The sequence below is a fragment of the Prunus avium genome, chromosome 7, assembly GCF_965620075.1.
Source record: "Prunus avium chromosome 7, drPruAviu1.hap1.1, whole genome shotgun sequence".
In the NCBI taxonomy this organism is placed as follows: domain Eukaryota; kingdom Viridiplantae; phylum Streptophyta; class Magnoliopsida; order Rosales; family Rosaceae; genus Prunus; species Prunus avium.
In genome coordinates, this window is record NC_142290.1 from 34960940 (window position 1) to 34981830 (window position 20891).

General features: G+C 38.4%; 3 protein-coding genes across 6 annotated transcripts; 2 read left to right on the forward strand and 1 right to left on the reverse strand.

The window, feature by feature from the left end:
* The first annotated feature begins 165 nt into the window (after nt 1-165).
* Nucleotides 166-2034, forward strand: LOC110749298 (pectinesterase-like). The gene is made up of 2 exons (XM_088243909.1): nt 166-1135; nt 1253-2034. Exons 1-2 carry the CDS (start codon nt 166-168, stop codon nt 1945-1947), a joined length of 1665 nt encoding a protein of 554 aa, XP_088100035.1. The 3' UTR covers nt 1948-2034.
* A 97-nt stretch (nt 2035-2131) lies between these two features.
* Nucleotides 2132-9821, reverse strand: LOC110749150 (alpha/beta-Hydrolases superfamily protein). 4 transcript variants are annotated; one of them, XM_021949179.2, is made up of 11 exons: nt 8910-9821; nt 8388-8664; nt 8015-8200; nt 7767-7919; nt 7171-7638; nt 4807-6963; nt 4439-4641; nt 4204-4359; nt 3694-3928; nt 3174-3481; nt 2132-2982 (listed from the first exon to the last, which is right to left on the reverse strand). In XM_021949179.2, the coding sequence occupies exons 1-11, from the start codon at nt 9671-9673 to the stop codon at nt 2661-2663; spliced, it is 5229 nt and encodes a 1742-aa protein (XP_021804871.2). In that variant the 5' UTR covers nt 9674-9821; the 3' UTR covers nt 2132-2660. The 4 variants fall into 4 exon arrangements, with proteins under 4 accessions (XP_021804871.2, XP_021804873.2, XP_021804872.2 ...); XM_021949181.2 differs by having other exon boundaries at nt 8388-8618; nt 8910-9051; XM_021949180.2 differs by having other exon boundaries at nt 8388-8718; nt 8910-9049.
* Nucleotides 9822-15046: 5225 nt separating this feature from the next.
* Nucleotides 15047-15892, forward strand: LOC110749297 (SAUR-like auxin-responsive protein family). The gene has a single exon (XM_021949377.2). The coding sequence runs from the start codon at nt 15199-15201 to the stop codon at nt 15574-15576; it is 378 nt and encodes a 125-aa protein (XP_021805069.2). The 5' UTR covers nt 15047-15198; the 3' UTR covers nt 15577-15892.
* The last annotated feature ends 4999 nt before the right edge of the window (nt 15893-20891 follow it).

A 20891-nucleotide genomic window follows, 5' to 3' on the forward strand; every position in this document is an offset into this window, starting at 1 on the left:
TTTATTTAACAACTCTAATTCTCCAATTAAATGTGGCGCCGAAAAAAAAAATTTGTTTTCATAATTTTTTGTTGTCTATAAAACAGTGCACGGCGCTTTTGGTTAGTTTGAATCTTGATTGAAGTACAAAAGTCACAGAAATTTAGAACGAACTCTAAATCAGCAATGAAGCGGTCAAGAAACTGCATCAAGATGAACATGCTTATGTTCTTTCCCTCCTTAACATCTTTGCTTCTAATGGCTTCATTCTTCTTCTTCCACTTGGGCTTCTCTTTCGGCCACCAAATTCCACACCCCACAATCAAGAACGCTTGCACCACTCTTCTTCACCCATCTCTGTGCTTCACTGCTCTTGCCTCTGTCAAAACCCATGACCATTTCACTGCATTTCATCATCTTCTTGAGGCCAACATCAACCAAACTGTGGAATCTGTGGAAAGTACCAGGCGGAGCATTAAGGGTCTTCTGAAGCTCCAAGATTTGTATTTGCAAGAGAGGAATGCGCTGAAAGATTGCCTAGAGATGTTAGACCAAACCCTTTATGAACTTGGCCAGGCAGTTGATGATTTGCATGGATTTCGTGTGTCCTACGGTAACCTCAAGACTCTTCTTAGTGCAGCTATGACAAATGAGAACACTTGCACTGATGGGTTTTTTGAATTGGAAGAATTTGATTCAGAAAATCAAATCGGTCTCAAAGGTCACCTCCAAGGCTTGTTGGCTCCCATCTCTGAATTGATGAGCGATTGCTTGGCCATGATCAGATACCAAGAACAAGTCCTGAATGAACAGAAGAGGCTTGTTACCAAGAAACCAAAGAAGAGGTTCCCAATGTGGATGCTGCCCGGTGATCGAAATCTGATGCAGAGAGAACCAACAATGAAGGCTGACATTGTTGTTGCCGCTGATGGCAGTGGAGATTATGAGACTATTGATGAAGCACTGAAGATGGCTCCTAACATGAGCAGGACCAGGTTTTTGATTAAAATAAAGGCAGGAGTTTACAATGAGACTGTAGAGATTTCCAGAGAAAAGGCTAATGTCATGTTGGTTGGAGATGGGATGAACACAACCATAATCACAGGGTCTAAAAGCTTTGCGGATGGGTTTTCCACCTTTGCTACAGCCACTTTAAGTAAGTAACAAATTTTCGGTTCAGAAAATTCTTGTGTTCTTGACATTTTTACATGTATTTGAAATTTGATGAGTATTGAATTGAAAGTTAAAGAATTTATTGTTCTGATCTTTGCAGCTGTAATTGGGGACAGGTTTTTAGCCAGGGACTTGACCATAACCAACACAGCAGGTTCAAAGAAGTTCCAGGCCGTTGCTGCAAGAGTGACCTCTAACTCTGCCTTCTATCATTGCAACTTCAGTTCTTATCAAGACACCCTTTATGTTCATTCCCTCCGCCAATTCTACCGCGACTGCATAATCGAAGGCACGATTGATTTCATTTTCGGAAATGCAGCTGCAGTCTTCCAAAACTGCACAGTAATTGTTCGAAAACCGATTCCCGGTCAGAAATTGATGATCACTGCTCAAGGGAGAACAGACCCAAATCAAAACACTGGCATTTCGTTGCAGAACTGTACCATTGTGGCTGCACCAGATTTCAACAAGACTGAGAGGCAAAATTTCACAACTTTTTTGGGTAGGCCTTGGAGAAATTATTCAAGGACTATAGTCATGAAGAGCTACTTGGGGGACATGATAAACCCACAAGGGTGGTCAAAGTGGGATGATTATAGCACTGTGGAAACTGTGGAGTACATAGAGTATTTGAATTTTGGACCTGGATCAGATACAAGGCACAGGGTCAAATGGGGAGGCTATAAAAATAATTGCAGTGAAGAGATTGCGAGGCAGTTTACAGTTGGTTTGTTCTTACATGGAGCAGGTCATTGGCTAAAGACAACAGGCATTCCACTTGCTTATGGTTCATAAGGAAGATAGTGCGAGTGAAACAGAAATGATACATATTTCTGTTATTCTTGAAAATAATGTAGCATTTCCTGCCTCTTAATGTTGAGAAGTTGTCGATATTAGGGTTTAAGTTTTAACCGTAAAGGATTAGCACCACTAGCAGTAAAGAACGGAATTAGGGTTTAAGCCTAGCAAATACAAAGACTTTCAACAGAAAAAATCGCCTTGAATTTGATTTTTTGGGATTAAAAATGTAAAGTACAATCAAAATCCTAATGGTGGTTGTTCATTCTATACAGTACTGTAAACATCATGTAGTGTGTTGGCAAAAAGGTAAGAACAGAAACAAGCAAAATGAGCTAAACTCACGAGCACGTTGGTGCGATCATGAGATAAGGCAAGTAGATTGAGAATATGTACTCTACTCATTTCCCAGTTACAAAATTTGCCTGCAGCCTTTGGGATTTATATATACACCATGGCCGCCAGCTTGTTGACCTATAGCATTAGAGATGACAAGCTCCCATGAAGCATTTTGAGCTTTCAATGACCTTTCCCATCTGAATTTATTTCATCTGTTTGTACCTTCTTTCATACATTGAATTCCAACCTCAGGCTGTTCCTATTTCAAGGTGAAAGTACACAAGCAACCAGAATCAGTAAGCAACGACGAGACTGCCATGCTCATACTGATTCACCATTAAACCACCATCTGCGTTGCGAATAACATAACACTATATATACTGTTCTTTTAATTCTTCACTTCTTCTCAAATCTGTTCTATTCAGAGGCTGCCTTGGGTGCAGAATTAGTGCTAAAAATAAGGAGAATGCAAAACCAGTTAGACCGCTAAATGGTTGGAATGGGTGCGTCCCCATAATCCAATGAGGAAAGCTAGCCTGGTAGGTCAGAAAGCCACCCTTCTGTAAGATGAAACTTGAAGCCATAATTCCTGCACGAAACCCGATTGGAATGGAAAGGCTGCCTTGGTTTCTTTGTCGAGCACCTGATAAACTCAGAGATAGAAGCCATAGTCCTGGTATTGATAGTGGAGATCTGAAACCCCAATGAAAGAAAAGACTGTTAAATTTATCTTGCACATGGTCGGCAGAAATCATTCTACAGAACATTCCAGTATTGCATTGCATATATCTTGTATAGGGCAAATATCCATTCCAATTTCCAAACAGAAGACAAAAGAACGCACGAATTCTAGAAGGCAATAAGTAAAATGAGTAGAAAACAACCTCTGGAATAAAGAGAATGCAAGTCCTGATATAATTATTCCTTGATAATATCCAAGATCGGCAGCAATTTCTTGGGGCAACCATGACCTGAAAAGCAATTCTTCCACAAGAGCAACACCAGTTGCTCTTAAAAATCCTTGACCAACCAGCATAAGCACTTGCCCATAAACTTTGATCCGTGTCATGGCATCCAAAGAAGATAGAGTAGAGGGCCAAGCGAGATTCACACAGCCAAGTAATGCATTTACAGATTGTATTGATAACACAAGCATGACTCCACCAATCAAGCCCTTCAAAAAATCGCATAACTGCAAGAAAGGAACTGAAAAATCATCTAGCTGCAAGTAATGAATATTATCTTATTTTGCATGAACCAAGCAACACCAAATTACATTGTTCTCTCGCACAAAGACTTGAGCATGTAAAGACAAATCAGATCTTCAATTAGCAAGCTCAAGAATGGAGATATATAACCACAACCAAAGATCCAGTTCTTGTCCAGAGTTTCAGATATCCGTACCTTTGGCAATGACGTTAAATCTAGCCCATATTTCTGTAGGGGATTTTCATATCCGCGTATTCTTTTGCCCCATATAATAATAAGTATCATAAAAGCCGTATAGAGGCCAACAATGCAAGCAAGTTCAGCAATTCTAGAGGATGTATTTGTTGCCCAGCTTTGTAGAAATGTGGGAAGTAGTGGAACAACAACTGGTGACCATAAAACAAGCACCATACCAACAAACCCAAAAATCCTACAGAAGAAAATGAGAATAAAAGACCAGATCAGTAAATACAGTAATTAAGTACAGAACTCAATTCAACAAAAAGTGCATAAATGAGGAAAGATTACCATGCAATATACAGATAAAAGTTCTAATTTGATCCTCTCTTAATAACCATACCCTTTATAGATTGGCATGTAAGATTAACTTACTAAACATAGAAATTCGTAGCCCAAAGAACTTTGAGATAAAGATAATTTGAATTAACCCGTATATGGTTACTCTGAAGACAACTTACACAATACCTCTGGATTAAGGGACGCTCAGCTATATGAAGAAATTGGATAAGCTTGTCAGTCAAACTCATCGCACCACGTAAACCACCCCAAAGCAATGCAATTTTGCCAACTAGCTTCAACATCCCACCCTTTTGTCCTAAATCTGCCAACATTGCGACCAATCTGTTTGCAAAGTAATTACAATATTAGTAAAAGAGAGAATTAGTAGTAAGTATGTATACAATAAATTGTGTGCTTAGACCTTTCTTGATCCACTCCACCATCTTCCTTGGTAGGTACCACGGGAGCAGCAACTGACATGGCTTTCTCAGCAAGGCTTGTGACTATGTTATTTTGGTTTTTTTCAGATAGTGCCTCCTCAAGCTTGTCAGGCTCCCTCTGGCCATTACCTTCCATCAAGGAGTTGGACGAACACTCGGAATTTTCATCACCTTTGTATGAACCCTGTGTGTTTGTATATAAGCATGATAAGTAGCAACATACCAAAATAGACAGAGTCAGCGGGCTTCTACCTTCATAAAGATTATGAATAAATTTACATAAACACGTAATCAATGAGTATAACTAGAATTCTAGAAACCAAAAGTGTCTGAAGAAATAAACTTTTACCTGGTTCTCCACCAATAACGCAGATGCCCCAAGGGCAGCTGTAACAGCACCAACCATAACAGTGTTCTTTATATTCTTCAACCCAGTACTCTCCCCTTTCCTGTTAACTGAACTATCCAACCTAGCATTTTGATCAGATTTATTAACAGGCGTGTGGTGAATCTCAGCGCCACTAGCCTTGCCCAGATCTTTTTCTCCAGATATTTTGGCTTGACTAAGTGTCAGAACTTCTGTTTGGCCACGGTCATGCTCTGTAACCACAACAAAATGTTTTCTCAGCGCAGCTAAGCTCGAGCCTACTATAACACCAACTGGCAGTACTCTTCTCAAGAAGCTAGTGCCCTGAACAGCGGATGATATGGCTCTAACCACATGCTCACCATGAAGAGTACCAAATTTTTCTGAGATGCTGTCAATACTATGGTATTTAACTTCCAAAATGGGAGCATCGGGTCCAACACAAAACGATACTGCATTTGCCACTTGTTCCGCATCTCTGGCAAGATAGGGTTCCATCTTTTTCATGCCAGCTGCACTTAGTCTGCGACCCACTTCAACCTTCAAAGTATTCAATATAATATTTTTCACGAACTGAATGAAATCCTGTTCTTTTTCTTCACCAATTTCAATTCTCTCCTCCATATTTTCCACTGTTTCATATTCTTTTACTGGTTCCTGATACTTCTCTGTATCTAATATTACATATGATGGTTCAATAACTTTATCATTTACCTTTGCAGGTGAATGGGCGTGAACCTTTCCATCAACTTCCCTATGAGTCGCATCATTACCAACAGAACTTCCGACATGTCCTGGTGGTTCTAAGAGCTTCCACTGACCTTCTTCTGGAATATAGTCCAGCAATAGAGAGGTAGTTGAATCTAAATCTAGTGGTTTGGTAGGTAACTTTGAAAGAAGATCAATATGGGCCCCAGTTGGAACTGGTGTTATGCAGAGCGGAGTGCTCTTTACATGATTAAGTTTGTCTAAATTTCCAGCAAGAAGATTGATACCAACCAATTGATCCTTCTTTTCATTTTTATCCTCAACTCCACTGTTAACTGCATCACTTCCCTGAGAAATGTTCATAAAATTCCCATTAACTGACATGGGGCTTTGATTAGGCTTCTCTACCCATCCATTTGGTGCATCAGATTGCAAATCCATCTCAGGGTGATCAGGTACAGAGATATTGCTTAACCTATCCAGCTGTTCATTTTGGTCAGTCTTACTGGCTTCTGAATCTTCCAGACTACTGTCATCATCGAGATGGTCCTTTGCAGATTCAGACCCTGATACAGAGTCAATTTTGCTTACTTCTTTTTCATGTTCTGAACTCTCCTCCAATTGAGATATCATATTTTCAATAACACCAAAAACATTGTTGACCGCCAATTGGGTGGAATCATCTATCCCTGTAAATGCATCCAGTGCCTCAGAAACACTAAAGGTATTACTTTGATCCATCACAGGCTTCATATTCTTATTATCATCCATCTTTTGATTATCATTACCTTCCTCCTCTTTTGTGTCTACTTGATCTACTATACCATCTTGGTCTCTTGGCTCCTCAACAATTGCTTCATCAGAACCACCAACAATTTCAGCCTGGCTGGAACTGTTAGTATTTGTGTCTGGTTCTGACCCCTGATCATAAAGATATTCAGGAGCCTTTTCTTGGGAAGACTCATCGTCATTATTTCCTGATTCACTAACATCGTTTCTGACAGAACCAGAAACATCGCTTCCATTACTGCTCAATGGTTGGGACTGATCTGGATTTAAATTCTGTTGTGATCTATCTGAGGGATGATACTCTGATTCTAGTCCCCCTGGAGGCTTGTTCATATCAGGAAGATTGTTAAGTGAGCTATCTACCAGATCATCATCCTTTTTCAACTGATTCGAAGAATGATTGTCTTGATTTAAACCTTCTGAACTTGATATTCCCGTGAACTTTTCTTGGACCTTTGACTTTAGACCTGAAGACATATCAGGAATCCGGGTAATACGCAGGAGTTCATCAAACTTAAGGTTTGTGCCTTGTGTCTGCACAACTCCAGATACAGCAGCTGTTAGCTTGCCACGAACATCTTCTGGCACTGCATCTTGCAAAGCTTTCATTAGTGTGTCCCCTTGATCAACTGCTGTTAATACCTGGGCACATATACCAGAAAAATCTCAGATAAAATTTAAATAGGTACAATATTTGATTCAGATAGACCAGAACATAAATATACTATGTGTTAATCAGTTCTAAAATGCACATAGAGAAGACCAGAGACCCCAATTAACATATGACATGAACATAAATGCGACCACAAATGCGAAACCATAGCATGAAATTGCAATTTCAAGCTCCACCTTCTTCTTCTTTTCTTCTGTTAGAGTATCAGGCAGGGTTACATCTAGCATGTTCATAACAATTTGTGCTGTCTGTAACACTTGACCTCTTTCACCATCTACAGGATTGACTTCCTCCTCGTTGACCAATTCTGGGTCATCAGATTTGGTCTGATGCAGGGCACCATTTTCCACATCCGGCAACGCTTTGTGTCCAACCTCTGACTTTCTCCATGAGTTCTTTTTGGATCTTAACCAGAAGCTAGCAGCAGCATCACTTTCACTGGGCATATTGTTTGTTGGTTCTGTGGTATATCCGTTTAAAAAATCTGACTGGGTAAGATCCAACTGCTTGGAAAACTTGCCATTATTGTTGGACCCTCTGCCTTCCACAAGAGTTAAATCTTCAGAAGGGTCGATGGGTAAGTCCACATCTTTAAGAAGAGGGTGACGACCCTTCAAAAGTCCAAGCTCCACTGCTGTAAGCCACTGCACAGACCACATGCATTCTTATCAGAATATCAAAATACAAAGTTAGATTCCATCCAATCTTCAAACATGAGGTGTTTTAAAATAAAACTTCTTCAACCGCAAACAGAAATAAACCAATTTATTACCTCAATTGTTACATGCTGGCACCAAGATAGAGCAAATCTACCTCCATCAATGACACTAGAAGGCAAATAAGAACACAAAAGTAGGCTTGTAAATGGATTTTCTGCTATCAAACTGCGTGGAACTGAGAAGAGTGGCGCTGACCCATTGTCTTTCTGATAAAGTGACATGTTTGAAATATTAACATACAATAAACAAGATCTTGTCAAAGTTGAAGTAAATGGTTTTGAGTTGACAACCATGTAGGCACCTGTATAAATAGAACGGGAATCTTCACATTCCCAACCACACCTCTTGTACTTGATTTTGAATAAAAATCTTCAATGGTCTCAAAACCATAAGATACCATGGAGATTGCTTTTTCAAAATCACGAACAGAACTCGCTGAAAGAGCTTGTTCCACATCAAACCCTTTTGCTTTTCCTTGAAACAGTTCCTACACAACCAAGCGTGCATATTGTGTAATTTGATAGCGACAAGGGATAAATTACATAAACTAAATGGAACATAATTTGATGGCACCTCGTTAAGCATTTTAAGTAGCAATTTGTTTCGTAAAAGATTGAAAGACTGAAAGGTAATGCATTTTGCAGTATAGTAGAAGATTCAAATTGATCATCCACCTTGTTAGAACTTAGAATATCTATGAGTCCACCAGTGAGCTGCTGATCAATAGCCATCTGATGAGGAGAGGACCTAGTGGCCTCCTCTAAGTCAAAAGGATTGTCCATGCAGGTTGCGGCTGTAAGCGGCGTGCTCTCCCCAACTTCTGCCAGGTACTTTGTCAACATATTAGCACCATAGCCCCAGCCAACACCCATCATCGTGGTCCACGGCCTCGCCTCAGTGATGAACTGTATAGCAGTGGAGATATCATCGCTGTCAGCTGCTGAAAATAACCTACATAACATAAAGTGGCTTAAGTCGTTCTACGATCACCATCTGATTCTTCTCCTAAAAAAAAAATCCAAAACAAACCCAGACCCATTTCTTAATTACGTATAACAAGTGCAATATTCAGTCCAAGATACCAAATTTCCAACACACACCTCATTATTTCAAGTTTTCAACTACAATTCACAAACAGATAGATGATCCTTGCCTCACTGAGTTTAATTGAGTTGAGTTGAGCGAGTTACACATACCGTGGCGTGGTGAGAGGCGACCCGGCGCAACCCCTAGGGTTCATAACAATCGGAAAGCAACCTCGCCTGAGAGCTTCGCACACAAAGGACCTGACTTTCCAATCCATACTACCCAGGGCCGAGCCCGGCACGATAACCAAGGTGGTGTCCAAACCATGTTCCTCTTTGAGGTCCAAATTCGAAGGCCAATCAAGAGATATGACCCCTCCATCGTCCGTGCCCACGCACAGTCTCTGATACTCCAATTTCTCCTCCACGCCACTGTCTGTGCGGTTCCTCGAATCGAATTGAATTCGACCGCTGTTGAGCCTGACGAAGTGCCTGTCCTCCTCCACCAGCTTCTCGTTCACGTCTTCCAACAGCTCGCTCCCCTGGAACGATATCGACGGACACCTCAGGAGGACGAAGCGATTAAACGGCGTCGGACTGGTGAACAAAACCCACTCTCCGATATCGGAACCGGATTGCTGCTTGGCCGAGCCGGAATTGGAATTGGAATTAGAGAGGTAGAGGGTGGCGCCGGAGACGAAGCCGAGAAGCGGAGCGATGAGTTGGAGGGAATTAGGGGAAGGGAATTGGGAAATGAAGTCGTGGAAAGGGTTTCCGTTTCCGATTCCGAGTTGGTTTCGCGGGGCAAGTTTGAGTCTTCGGCGACGGTAGACCCGGAACTCGCGGATCTGGAAAGCGTGTTTGAGGAAGAAACGAGGAGCGAAGGTGGAGTGAAGGTTAGTGTGATGGGTGCAGTTGGAGCTGAAATTGATCATTTTTTTCGGTTTCGGAGAATTCAGGTTTTGAAAATTCGAGTTTATAGTGAAGAAGAGATAGAGAAGCAGAGATGGGGAAAGAGAGAGAGAGAGCGCGAAAGCTCTATAACTGTTTCTGTTTTGGACACAAAGGGAGTGAAAGTGAACGGTTGAGAAAGTCGATGGGACAGGTGGGCGATGGTGATTGGTGAATATAAGAGGCGGGAGGGAGCAAGCTGTTAGCTTAAACACGGCTTTTACCCAGGAACATGGATCCCCGAGAATGCAACCCCAACGGTCCATATTCTACGTTGCTTTGTCTTTCTTTTTTTTTCTTTTTTTGTATTTTTAATTACAGAAGTCTTGAACGGTCCATATTTCTTAACTTTTAGTATTTTATTACAAAATTAATCTTATCTATCTATATATAAAGAAAAATCTTGATTTTAAAGTCATAGATAAATTGGAAAAAAGACAACTTTTCACCCATCCAATAATTACTTATCTCACCCATCGATCTCTACATCAGTGTACATTTTTTGATTGTATAAATATATCAAACTAAGTGTGGTAGCAAAAAGTGTGACATTTTAAATACGACAAATGAACAAATAGAGAATAGAAAGATATAAACAATGCCAATCAGTTGGTGAAGTCATTGTACTGTGTGTAAGTGTTTGAGTTTCAATGCCAACAGTCCTTATTGGTGCGTGATTTGTAATTTCCTACATAAATTCATACTCGTGGTAGCAGGCAGTTATGTACCGCGCATTCCAGCTTGAGGTTGTGGGTATGTCGTGATGCTGGTGGTGAGAGTAGCCAATTTTATCTCCTCCTAAACTTTGTTTTCATTATAAATAAATTTATAAAAAAAAAAAAGGTTTTTTATCACAAAACGTCCCTGACGTTTGTGAAACTATCAGATTGCATCCTAAAGTTTTTTTGTATTACTTATGGTCCCTAACGTTAATATGGGTGCTCTTAAATAGTCCTTCTGTCAAAAATTTTGTTAAATCTAGGGGTATAATCGTCATATCAATGGCAGCAAAAGTCCCACCAAAGGGATATCTAACTTACCAAAATTCGACCCAAAAAAAAAACTTCCCCAAAAAAGTGAGCAAGCTCAATCCAAAACAAAAAGATGAGAGCTTGCTCTGTTGAGTTTCAGACTTTCCTCATCCCCAACAAACCAACAAACCCAAAAACCCAATTTTTCACACGCCCTCCAAAACCCATCACCCCACCTTCACCATCCCCTGTTTTCCACACCACCCAACAACCCTGCACCTCCGCCAGACCACCAATCGGAGCAATTCAAAGCTGCCCAAGATGCTTTTTGGGAGTTTCTTCAAGAATGTGGGGTTTCTGAGACAGAAGCCGCCTTTGTTTCGTCGAATTCGCCGAGGTATTTGCGGATGTTGGTCGATGGGGTTTTGGAGTTGGATGAGCTTGGGCTGTGGAGAGAGCGGGAGAGAAAGGAGGGAAGAGAATTGGTTGGGTTTAAAGAAAAGGTGAGGTATTTAGCCAAGGAAAAAGGTGACAATGGAAAAGTTGCGTTTTTGGAGAGTGTGGTTGGGTTGAGTCTGTCTTCAGCTATGAATCTTGCCAGGCATTTATCAGCAGAGACACTTCCGAGACTCGTTGAGAAGGTAAGGGCATATATATTTATATTATAATTTTATAATTTTGGATTGATTTGACGATTATATCCTTGAATTTAACAGTTTTTTTAACAGAAGGACTATTTAAGAGCATCCATATTAACGTTAGGAACCATGAGTGATACAAAAAAACTTTAAGGATGTAATCTGATAGTTTCGTAAACGTCAGGATGTTTTGTGATAAAAAGCCAAAAAAGAGAGATAAACAATGTGATAAAAAGCCAAAAAAGAGAGATAAACAATCTTCAAGCAGCCCAACTATATTCCTCCACTTATAATGGACCTTGATGTAGTAGGCCCACTTTTTCGTTTCGACATGGGCCTTTATTTCAAATGAACGGCCCATCCAAAGGCCTCAAATGAAAACACAACTGTGCAAGGAGGGTTCTTGTAAGTTCAATGATGTGCCTATGCTTTCTCTCAGCAACACCATTTTGCTCGAGCAACAAAATTGTTGTTAGATTGCATTTTGTGGAAGGAGTAACTAGTAAATTCACCCTCATTGTCACATCGAAGACTTGGCATATGTACGATTTATCCTATGCTATGTATTTTCAAAATTCTATGATGTAGAGATAAATTAGAGGATTAATTAGGATGTTGGTAGACAACAAAACTTATATGGCTAGATTCATAACATGATAATTGAGTTAATGTTAGAATGAGGTCGAACAGGTTTTCTAAAGCACATGATTTTGGAGCCTATAATGTCCCATCATATCATATCATATCACACAAATATAGGGACATCATACGATCATCTTGTTTCTACTTATTTATGTTCAGAAACCAATCAACATCTTTTTAATTTTTTTTTTATCCAACCAGTAGGAATCATTTTCAAAAAGTTTTTGTTTTTGTTGATTAAAAAAAAAAAATTCAGATCAATTATATGGTTCACAATATTAGGCATAGATTTTGTTTATATGCTGTTTGTCACATATGTATACCCACCTGCAAAATATATATATATATATATATATATATATATATATATATATATATATGAGATTTTGAGATTGTGTCTCCTCCAACAGAGAATCAGATTTGCCTGTACTATCATCTCCACTAATTACATCATTTTCTGCTAATTGGGTCTGACCAAACTTAATTGGGCATCATTCAACATTAATCGCTTTTCAATTAACAACTAAACTCGTTTGAGAGTGATTCTGGATAGGCCAAAAAGCACTTTTATGATAGAGAAGCACATAAGAGTTGTTTCTCCCTAAAAGTGATTCTAACGTATTTAGAATCACTCCCAAACAAACCTTAAAATGGAAACTGATTTAGATCAGAGGACATGAAGAATCTTCAAATCCAAACACTTTCTCTCTCTCAATTATCATGTTTTTGCTTGCTTTAATTCATTCATCTCTGTCGTCTTATGGGGGGAGAGGGGGGGATTAGGATCGTCTAATTGGTAATTAATTAGACAAATGTGTTTATCTGCATGAGCAAATGCATAATTAATTAATTTTATCACAAGTTAATTCCAAACTTATTAATTATTGTATATGTAACATGACAAGACAATGTTCGGCGTCCAAAGTCCTTCATTAGTGCTTGCTTTATGTAAATTAGTTGGTCCAATTATTTAGGAATATCAGATTAGACTAAGATTAAGTATGTACATTGGAAATAATAATGACTCCATTAGCACTCTAGTAGTTAATGCATGAATTGAGTCCACGTGGGGGAGGTATGGGTGCTCTAGAATGTAGACATTGCTCAAATATTCTAGGTCATGCTAAGTCCATGTGTTGTTCACATGTTCTTGCTCACCAGCTACCTTGTATCTTTAAATCAACATCAAATTTGACCAAAATGCCAAACCATATCATGATTAGTAGGTATTAATTTGGAAATTTATGTTTCCCAATATTATATCATCTCATCACGTTACCATAATGCGTAAGCTCTCATAAAATTTTTCCATGTTTAATTTGAGCTCTTGAAGTAGTTGATAACAAGTCATTTCAAATATCAAAAGTCGTCTGTATATGCGGGTTAAATCAATTGACTAAAGTATCATGGATCCATCAAAATTTTAAACTTATATACAGTGTATTAAGTATTTAATAAAATCCCTTGTCTTTTCTGATAATATTAAAAATGAAGGCTGTTACCACTTACCGCCGGTTGGCTTGGCGCCTACATTCTGAAAGAGGGAAGGCATCCCTCCTCTTAATTCTTAAATATTTTAATTTACTTTTTCAAATCGTTTACCCATAATTAATTACTTTAGGTCGACCTTGAAAACAGCATTGCACATGTCTGTCCCTTTCACTGACATTTCTTTTTAATTAAAAAGATAAATAGTAGAATTGTTCTTAGTCAATATCGTTCGAAAATCATGGAGACCAGACCACCACCAACTTTCTACTAAACCCTCATCCAAGACATTTTTTTATAATAAAAAAGTACATTTATTTTAATAAATTAGCCTCACTCATCTTTTTGTTTGTGTTTTTTTTAAAATTTATTCAACACAGTTCGACGGAGCAAAGCCTGGGTTACTCTTACTCTATTCAGATGCAACCAACCAAACGTTGAAGGCACATTGTTTGGGTTGATGACGCCTCATGTGCCAAAAGGCGCACCTGGTTTTCCCTCAAGCTTTGCCGCCGTTATTATTCAAAGTTCTGCAATTTTATATCACAAATTCAAGAATTGTTATATGTTAAGGAATATTTTTTACTAAATATATAGTTTGATATGTTATATTGTATGAATGTCAATTAACCGTTATAATTGAGAAATACAAATACATCACTTGATTATAGATAGTGAGACTGACAAAAATATTTAATAAAATGCCTTGCAATAAACATTTTGTGGTTGCACATTTTTTTTCCCCTTAATATCGATAATATTATCAAAATATTAAGGATATTATCGTTTTTTGGGAGGGGTATATTTTGGAACATATGCGTGTAATTGTCGATAATATCACAGAAATTTCGGCGCCAATAATATCCTTCAATTATCATCAGCATTTTGGTCAATATCGATAATATCGTGATATGGACATAGAATAGAAAAAAAAAAAAAAAAAAGGCTTATGCGTGCGCACATGGGGGATTCGAATCCTTGCCATTTCCATTCTTCCTTCACGTCTTATCCACCACATTGTTGATGGAAAAAATCCGAGTCCCAATCTTCAAATGATTTTGCTTATGGGCAACGTCAACCAATCTTAGACCCAATTTTCAAAATTTCAATCAAAATTTCCAAGTTTTTTCTTATAATTTCCTTTGTTTTGATTTAGTTTTTACCGATCTTGATAATTTCCGGATATTTCTGTGTTTTTGGACCCCTAATATTTCCAAAACCCTCGATATTTTAGACCTTGATTTTAACTAACTACTCTTTTGATGAAAAAAAATCCATAATGGTTCATTTAGTGGTAAAATGATTTCTTCCAAAACGAGAATTGACCGTTGTCCTTTTTTCTTTATTTGTAAAAGTTACGTACATATCCCTTCAATCTTCTAATATACGTACATATCAACTAACACTTAATCTACTGTCTAATGTTAAAAGAAACCCTAAATTCGGATCCCCAATTGATTTAAAATCTCATATAAATTATAATGAAATTCCTTTTATTCACTTCCAAAAGAAGAAGGAAAAAACATTTTAATGAAATTACAATGACACCCCCCCCCCCCCCCCCCCCCCCCCTCACCTAAGTTCCCTTTAAATATGAACCTTCCTTCCCCTTTCCGAATCCCCCAAAAGCAACACACTACTCTCAACTCTCAAAGTCTCTCTCTCTCTCTCTCTCTCTCTCTCTCTCTCTCTCTCTCTCTCTCTCTCTCTCTCTCTCTCTCTCTCTTGGTTGCTTAGGAAAACATTCATTTAATCTAAAACATCATCACCATGGCCAAAGGTGGGAAGCTAACAAAGCTCAAGTCAGTCCTCAAGAAGTGGAACTCATTCAGCAAGCAGAACAGCCGCCCAAGCCTCAACTCCGTAGTCTCCCCCGACGACGACTTCTCCTCGTCCCCCGCCGTTATCTCAGCCGACCTCCGCCCGGTCTACGTGGGCAAGTCTCGACGACGCTACCTCGTAAACTCCGACGTCGTAGACCACCCGCTTTTCAAGGAGCTGGCAGACAGGTCCGGGGACTCAGACGACCACACAATCAATGTCGCATGCGAGGTGGTGCTGTTCGAGCACTTGCTTTGGATGCTCGAGAATGCCGATCCTCAGCCCGAGTCAATGGACGAGTTGGTCGAGTTCTATGCCTGCTGCTGATGAGGAGGAAGTAATATTATATCTAATGCTATATCTATACGCATGTAGGTGACTGAGGAAAATAATGAGTAAGAGAGAGAGGTGGGGGTGATTCTGTGTGGTCATCTGCACAGTAGAAGGCTGTACATTGTTGATAGATCGAGTGGAGAGGAGGATAAAAAAAATTGGTTTGAGAGTGTGTGATTTGATTAAGGATGATTAACCCAATATTTCACAGCCATCTGGGCTGGATTCGTCAGTTCTGTCATTCTTCTTTGTTCATTCTATTCTAAAGATTTATGAATATATATATAAATATTAATGTTCATTTCTTGCAGTTTGATAAATCACACCTTCTTACTTGATGTGGTTGGAATGTAATTAAGCGACTCCGCATAATCTACAATGTTAATTATTAGTTAGAACGCATATTTCACTAATTACATAGTTGATTACATCTCATAACCACGAGATCCATACGTGCTTATTTGGAAAGTCGAATATTTAAGCTTTATGATAAATGTGGTAGTGCGGTACATGTAGCATGAAATGTCAACATTGGAAGAAACTATATAGTACGACCATGTAATTATTTTCCTGTCCAAAGTTCCTCGCCACACAAATTAACTGGGTAGTCAGTGGTACTTGAGACATTATCTCTAAAGGATAACAAGCTACCTACGAATTAATTACAAAGTGAAATTCAATTAGTTATTGCTCGGATATACTCGGGTGTAGTGTGAAGAGCACATATATACTTAGTTGCTTTTGTGACATTTCGATAAATCTGATTTTACTTGCGGTGAAGACTGAAGAGCAATAATGCAACTTTACATGCGGATAAGTTTGGTCTGACGACAACAATACGTGGTCCTTTTGTATTTTTATGTCGCAAATGGGTCCTGCGCAGGAGTTTTGGAGATCATAACATGCTGTGGAAATTGACAATTGGGAAGGAAGACAAAACATAATGGCTACCTTTAAAATTCCGTGTGTGTGTTAAAATGGTTTTTTCTTCTTCTTTCTTTTTTAACATCAAGTCATCAACCAACAATAACAGTAAGCAAACGACAACAAATCCTTTTGAATAAGACAAGAGCGGTTTGTAGCCTTAAATAATTCAGTGACAGTGGAGACTAAGCTAATCAAGTGTCACGTCGGAGCTTATATTATAATATCTCTTTATATTTTATATTAACATTAAAAACGTTTATTCAAAAGAGTAATGAATCAATATAATTAAAACCCACCAGCAAAGATAGCTTGGGTTTGGATGCTAACCTCCTTTTCTCTATAACCTATTTATTGAGATAAATAGAAAAAAAAAACTGCGAGAATTAATTTTTTATGATTAGTCTCATAAGAATAGGCCGTCCGCGCAAGGCTTACACCAAAATCTCGTATGATTATATTTTTTGAATTTAGAAGTCAATTCAATACAAACATATTTTTAGAGAGCATGTAGAATAAAAAGTAGAATACACCCTTGCAACTAACCAATCACAGGTCGACCAACCTTAGAGAAATACTGAAATAGTACTTAAAAAAAACTTTATATAAAAAAAAAAAGGCCCTGAGAGACAGCAGGGAAGTCAACAACTTTACAGGAAGCCCACCTTTCGGCAGAAACTAATATTAATTCATAATTAAACTCTGATACGATTATAATTAAATTGCATTGAAAAATATTCCTACACATAAAGTCATCAGAAAAATGTTTTTCCATATAGTTTAGGAAGCTAGGCTAATGATTAGGTGGTTAGAGAGATGCCTTTGCGATCGAAATATATATAATAGAACCACACGCTTAGTGTTTCTTGTTTGATTTGTTGGGTTCTGGAGGAGAAAAAAAGCGCTTTTATTGCAAGTGATTGAAGACTTTAATTGCATATGAAAGTGGATGACACAACAAAGCTTTGTTGAATGCATGCATTTGGTAGAACCAGAAACGCGTGGCCAAGCTGTGATTGCCAACCCGTAAAGCTCTTAAGTCTTAAGTCTTGAGTATTTATAGCTTGCTTGTTTCTATACTGTCTGTCAAAAAGGTCATGAATAATTAAATCATGGCGGTATTAAATTAGAGTTGGAATCCAAAACCCGTACTGGTTTTTGCATACTATATATGATTTGTTTAAGCGCTAATTAAGCTTTGATTGAAATGTAGAGGACATAGATTATGGGCAATTCATTTTAGTTTAGGGATGTTACACCAAATCAATTACAATAAAACTAGTTGATAACGTTTAAAATTCTAGAAAGTGTCCTAATGACAAACTTTAGAGACATAACACAAGAAAACAAAACAAAAAGTCTTAACTTTATTCTCACTTATAAAAATTCTGAAATGAGTTGTAATTTAAAGATTAAGGTCCCATTTGTCACGGCGGACTAGACTCGATTAGATTTGACTAGCAAAATGTCTATATTTCATGTGCAATAAAGGCATAATATGAATATTGTTGTCTAACTTGTAGGATGAATGAGGACTATTCATAAGAGGTTGGTGACTAAAATTTATCCCCCTAATTCCCTATGAGGGAATTAGGCATAATATGAATATTGTTATCTAAGTTTTAGTCATTAACCTCTTATAAATAGTTCCCATTCTTCCTCAAAGTTAGGTAACATATCCATATTGCCTTCAATGCACATGAAATATAGGCATTTTTCTAGTTTAGTCTAGTCTAGTCCTTCCTACCAAACAAGCCGTAAATGCCTTATATCTTACCCAAGAAAAGAAGATTAATGTCATGATTTTATGTGATGAAATTTTGCACTCTTCATAGTATGATCATTTAGGTTAACCTGTTCTTTGTATGCTTTTCAATCTAGGTCATTAATTTGCAGCATGGCGATTGGATTTAAAGTTAAAATAATACCAAAGCAATCAAATTATAAATAATGAGAAAAAAAGAGAAGAAATAACATGCAAACTTCCAAGATGTTTGCTAGAAAGTTGGCATAAAACATCACTTTTGAGTTCAGCAATACTTCATCTGATAAAGCCATTTTCACGGTTGTTCTCCCTAAACCCTATATTTGTTCGGCATATCTCACAAGCACCGGTCGCTACGTTTAGAACGATTGACATGAGGCCGTATGAGACTGAAATGCAGAGGACACTCCTGTGATTGCGAGACGAGGTCCACCCCAAAAATTTCCCAGCAATCAAAGGACTATCCCATTAAATACTCTACGCAAAATTAGTTTATGGGCGAAAGGGTGAAAAGACAAAAGTACCCCTCCCCCATGGGAGCCCCCTCAGCTGTTAGGATCGAGAAGAGGACAAAACAAAGTTGCAGAAAGAGACGGCCGTTTTTCGCGGCTTTAGATGATATGTGGGGTGGGGATGCCCCCAATCATCCTTGCAGTGATTTTGTTGTCATTTGGTGACTGGACAATTGATCATGCATACGAGGGTATTTATGTCATTCTGTCCGAAGCCACCACTAGAGTCAGGCGCCAAAGACCAGCCCACGTGGGAGTGGGTCGTCAAAATCGGATTTGGCCTCTGAACGGACCACCCCCTCACCACTCTCCATGTGATGCATGGAATTTTTGTCTTCAAATCCTATGAAAATTAAAATTCATGCCTCAATGAATGAAGAGACCGTATTCTTTTTAGTCAAAAATCAACTTCCACTAGAAACCCATTTGCATACCAAGTTGTTCTTTATCATGCTGTTGTTTTTTTATGAACAATTGACTGAATTTGTAGCACAATTTGAAAAGTGCGTGTGGAAAAAGTCAAGGATAGCGATTTTTACATTACTCGTTTAATTTTCGGCACTTCAATAATAGTGGTTTAGCATTAGAAATTTGTAACTCAAATGATTAAGAGTAATTATTTATGCACCTAATTATAAACGGTGTTACGATCACAATTAATAAAAATTTCCAAATAATGGATGAGAGAATGGAAAGAAATGATTGGTAGGAGGACGGCCTAGAGCATATGTAGTAGAGAGTGGGTGTGTGGGGTTCGCCCTATAAAGCAAGAGGGCAGGAGAGGACAAAAGGAAGAGTCCCATTGAAGAACCATGCAAACTCCACGAGATGATACAGTGTGAATGAGAATTGATTATGAAAGGGCCTCTGCCTGCTCTTGTTTCCACAAATGAGGCTCATAATAAGTATGGCCATATATTTTGCTCAATTTCTGATGCATAAATTGACCTCGAAGAGACATAAGGCTAACACTTGCGCTTTGTGATGCTACTTGGACGAGCAGTTTTATATGAAATAATTCAAGGAAAAGAAAGTTTCTTTACAATAACAAAGAGAAGAGCAACGACAGCATCTGTACCTGCAGAATGGTTATTTCAACTCAACGATATGTGCACGTTTGTTACACAGCCAAAAACACTTTTGTAGGCACAAGACTCCAAAACCGTAAAACCAAATTATTATTATCACAGACATGACATGTGATGTCTCAAATCTGAAATTAAATCCCCCCACGTTACCAAAACTTTACCACTATATCCAAAAACAGTGGGTTCCATTTCAGTCATTCATATTCTCTCTCTCTGCGCCTAGCCTGGTTAACTCTCAACTGAAACAAATGCCAAAGAAAAGTCAAAAGTCAAATAAAAGAAAAGGGAAGGGACCTTTTTTTATATTTTGAGGTGGATGATATCATGGCCATGCATGCATAGGATTTGGATTGGATTTCGATGATGAGGCCAAAATACTTACATGTGCTGTTACCTTATGTTCAAGAGATATATATATATACACCATCGCCATGTCTAGCATGTTATCAGAACCATTCAGCTTTGTGCACTGCAGTGCAGCCCATACCAGAAGGCTGCTAGCTAGAACTAGGGTTTATGCTTTGATCAGGCTGTTGTCATTTGAAAGAGAAATGGGTATGTTAGGTACTAATGAGGCACCATACTCTATAGCTTCTAGGCTTCTAGGCTTAGCCCTAGTGTGTGAAGGCATATAGGCGTAGCTCTTTCCAGTTGGCTCTAGAGATTAAATATTGCCCATACATGCACCGTTTTAGGAAAAGTATTGTGCATGCACTGTTAGGAAAACAACTGGATGTATCTGATACATCATCACGATACATGCAACATGCTGATTTTTAGTATATATTATATATGGCTGGGGTTCCCTGGTAACTTGTTGTCGATCGAGATGAACATCAATATTTATTCATAACCAATTTAGTATATCCTTATTGTCTAGTTGTTCGATCAATCAAAATAGTATTCCCAGAAATGTTCTAACGTAGAGTAGCAACGAACATTGAAGAGATGGTATTATAGATTCATTAATTTTGCCTTGGTTTCAAGTTTGAGGTTTCCATACGCAATATTGTAAGCATG

Excerpts from the sequence above, each read along its gene's own strand:
- LOC110749150 (XM_021949179.2), bottom strand. The coding sequence starts at position 9,673 with ATGATCAATTTCAGCTCCAACTGCACCCATCACACTAACCTTCACTCC. Across the intron at positions 8,665-8,909 it reads TCGCCTCTCACCACGCCACG|GTTATTTTCAGCAGCTGACA; the intron begins GTATGTGTAACT and ends TATGTTATGTAG. Across the intron at positions 4,642-4,806 it reads CGTTATTGGTGGAGAACCAG|GGTTCATACAAAGGTGATGA; the intron begins GTAAAAGTTTAT and ends ACAAACACACAG.
- LOC110749297 (XM_021949377.2), top strand. The coding sequence starts at position 15,199 with ATGGCCAAAGGTGGGAAGCTAACAAAGCTCAAGTCAGTCCTCAAGAAG.
- LOC110749298 (XM_088243909.1), top strand. The coding sequence starts at position 166 with ATGAAGCGGTCAAGAAACTGCATCAAGATGAACATGCTTATGTTCTTT. Across the intron at positions 1,136-1,252 it reads CTTTGCTACAGCCACTTTAA|CTGTAATTGGGGACAGGTTT; the intron begins GTAAGTAACAAA and ends TGATCTTTGCAG.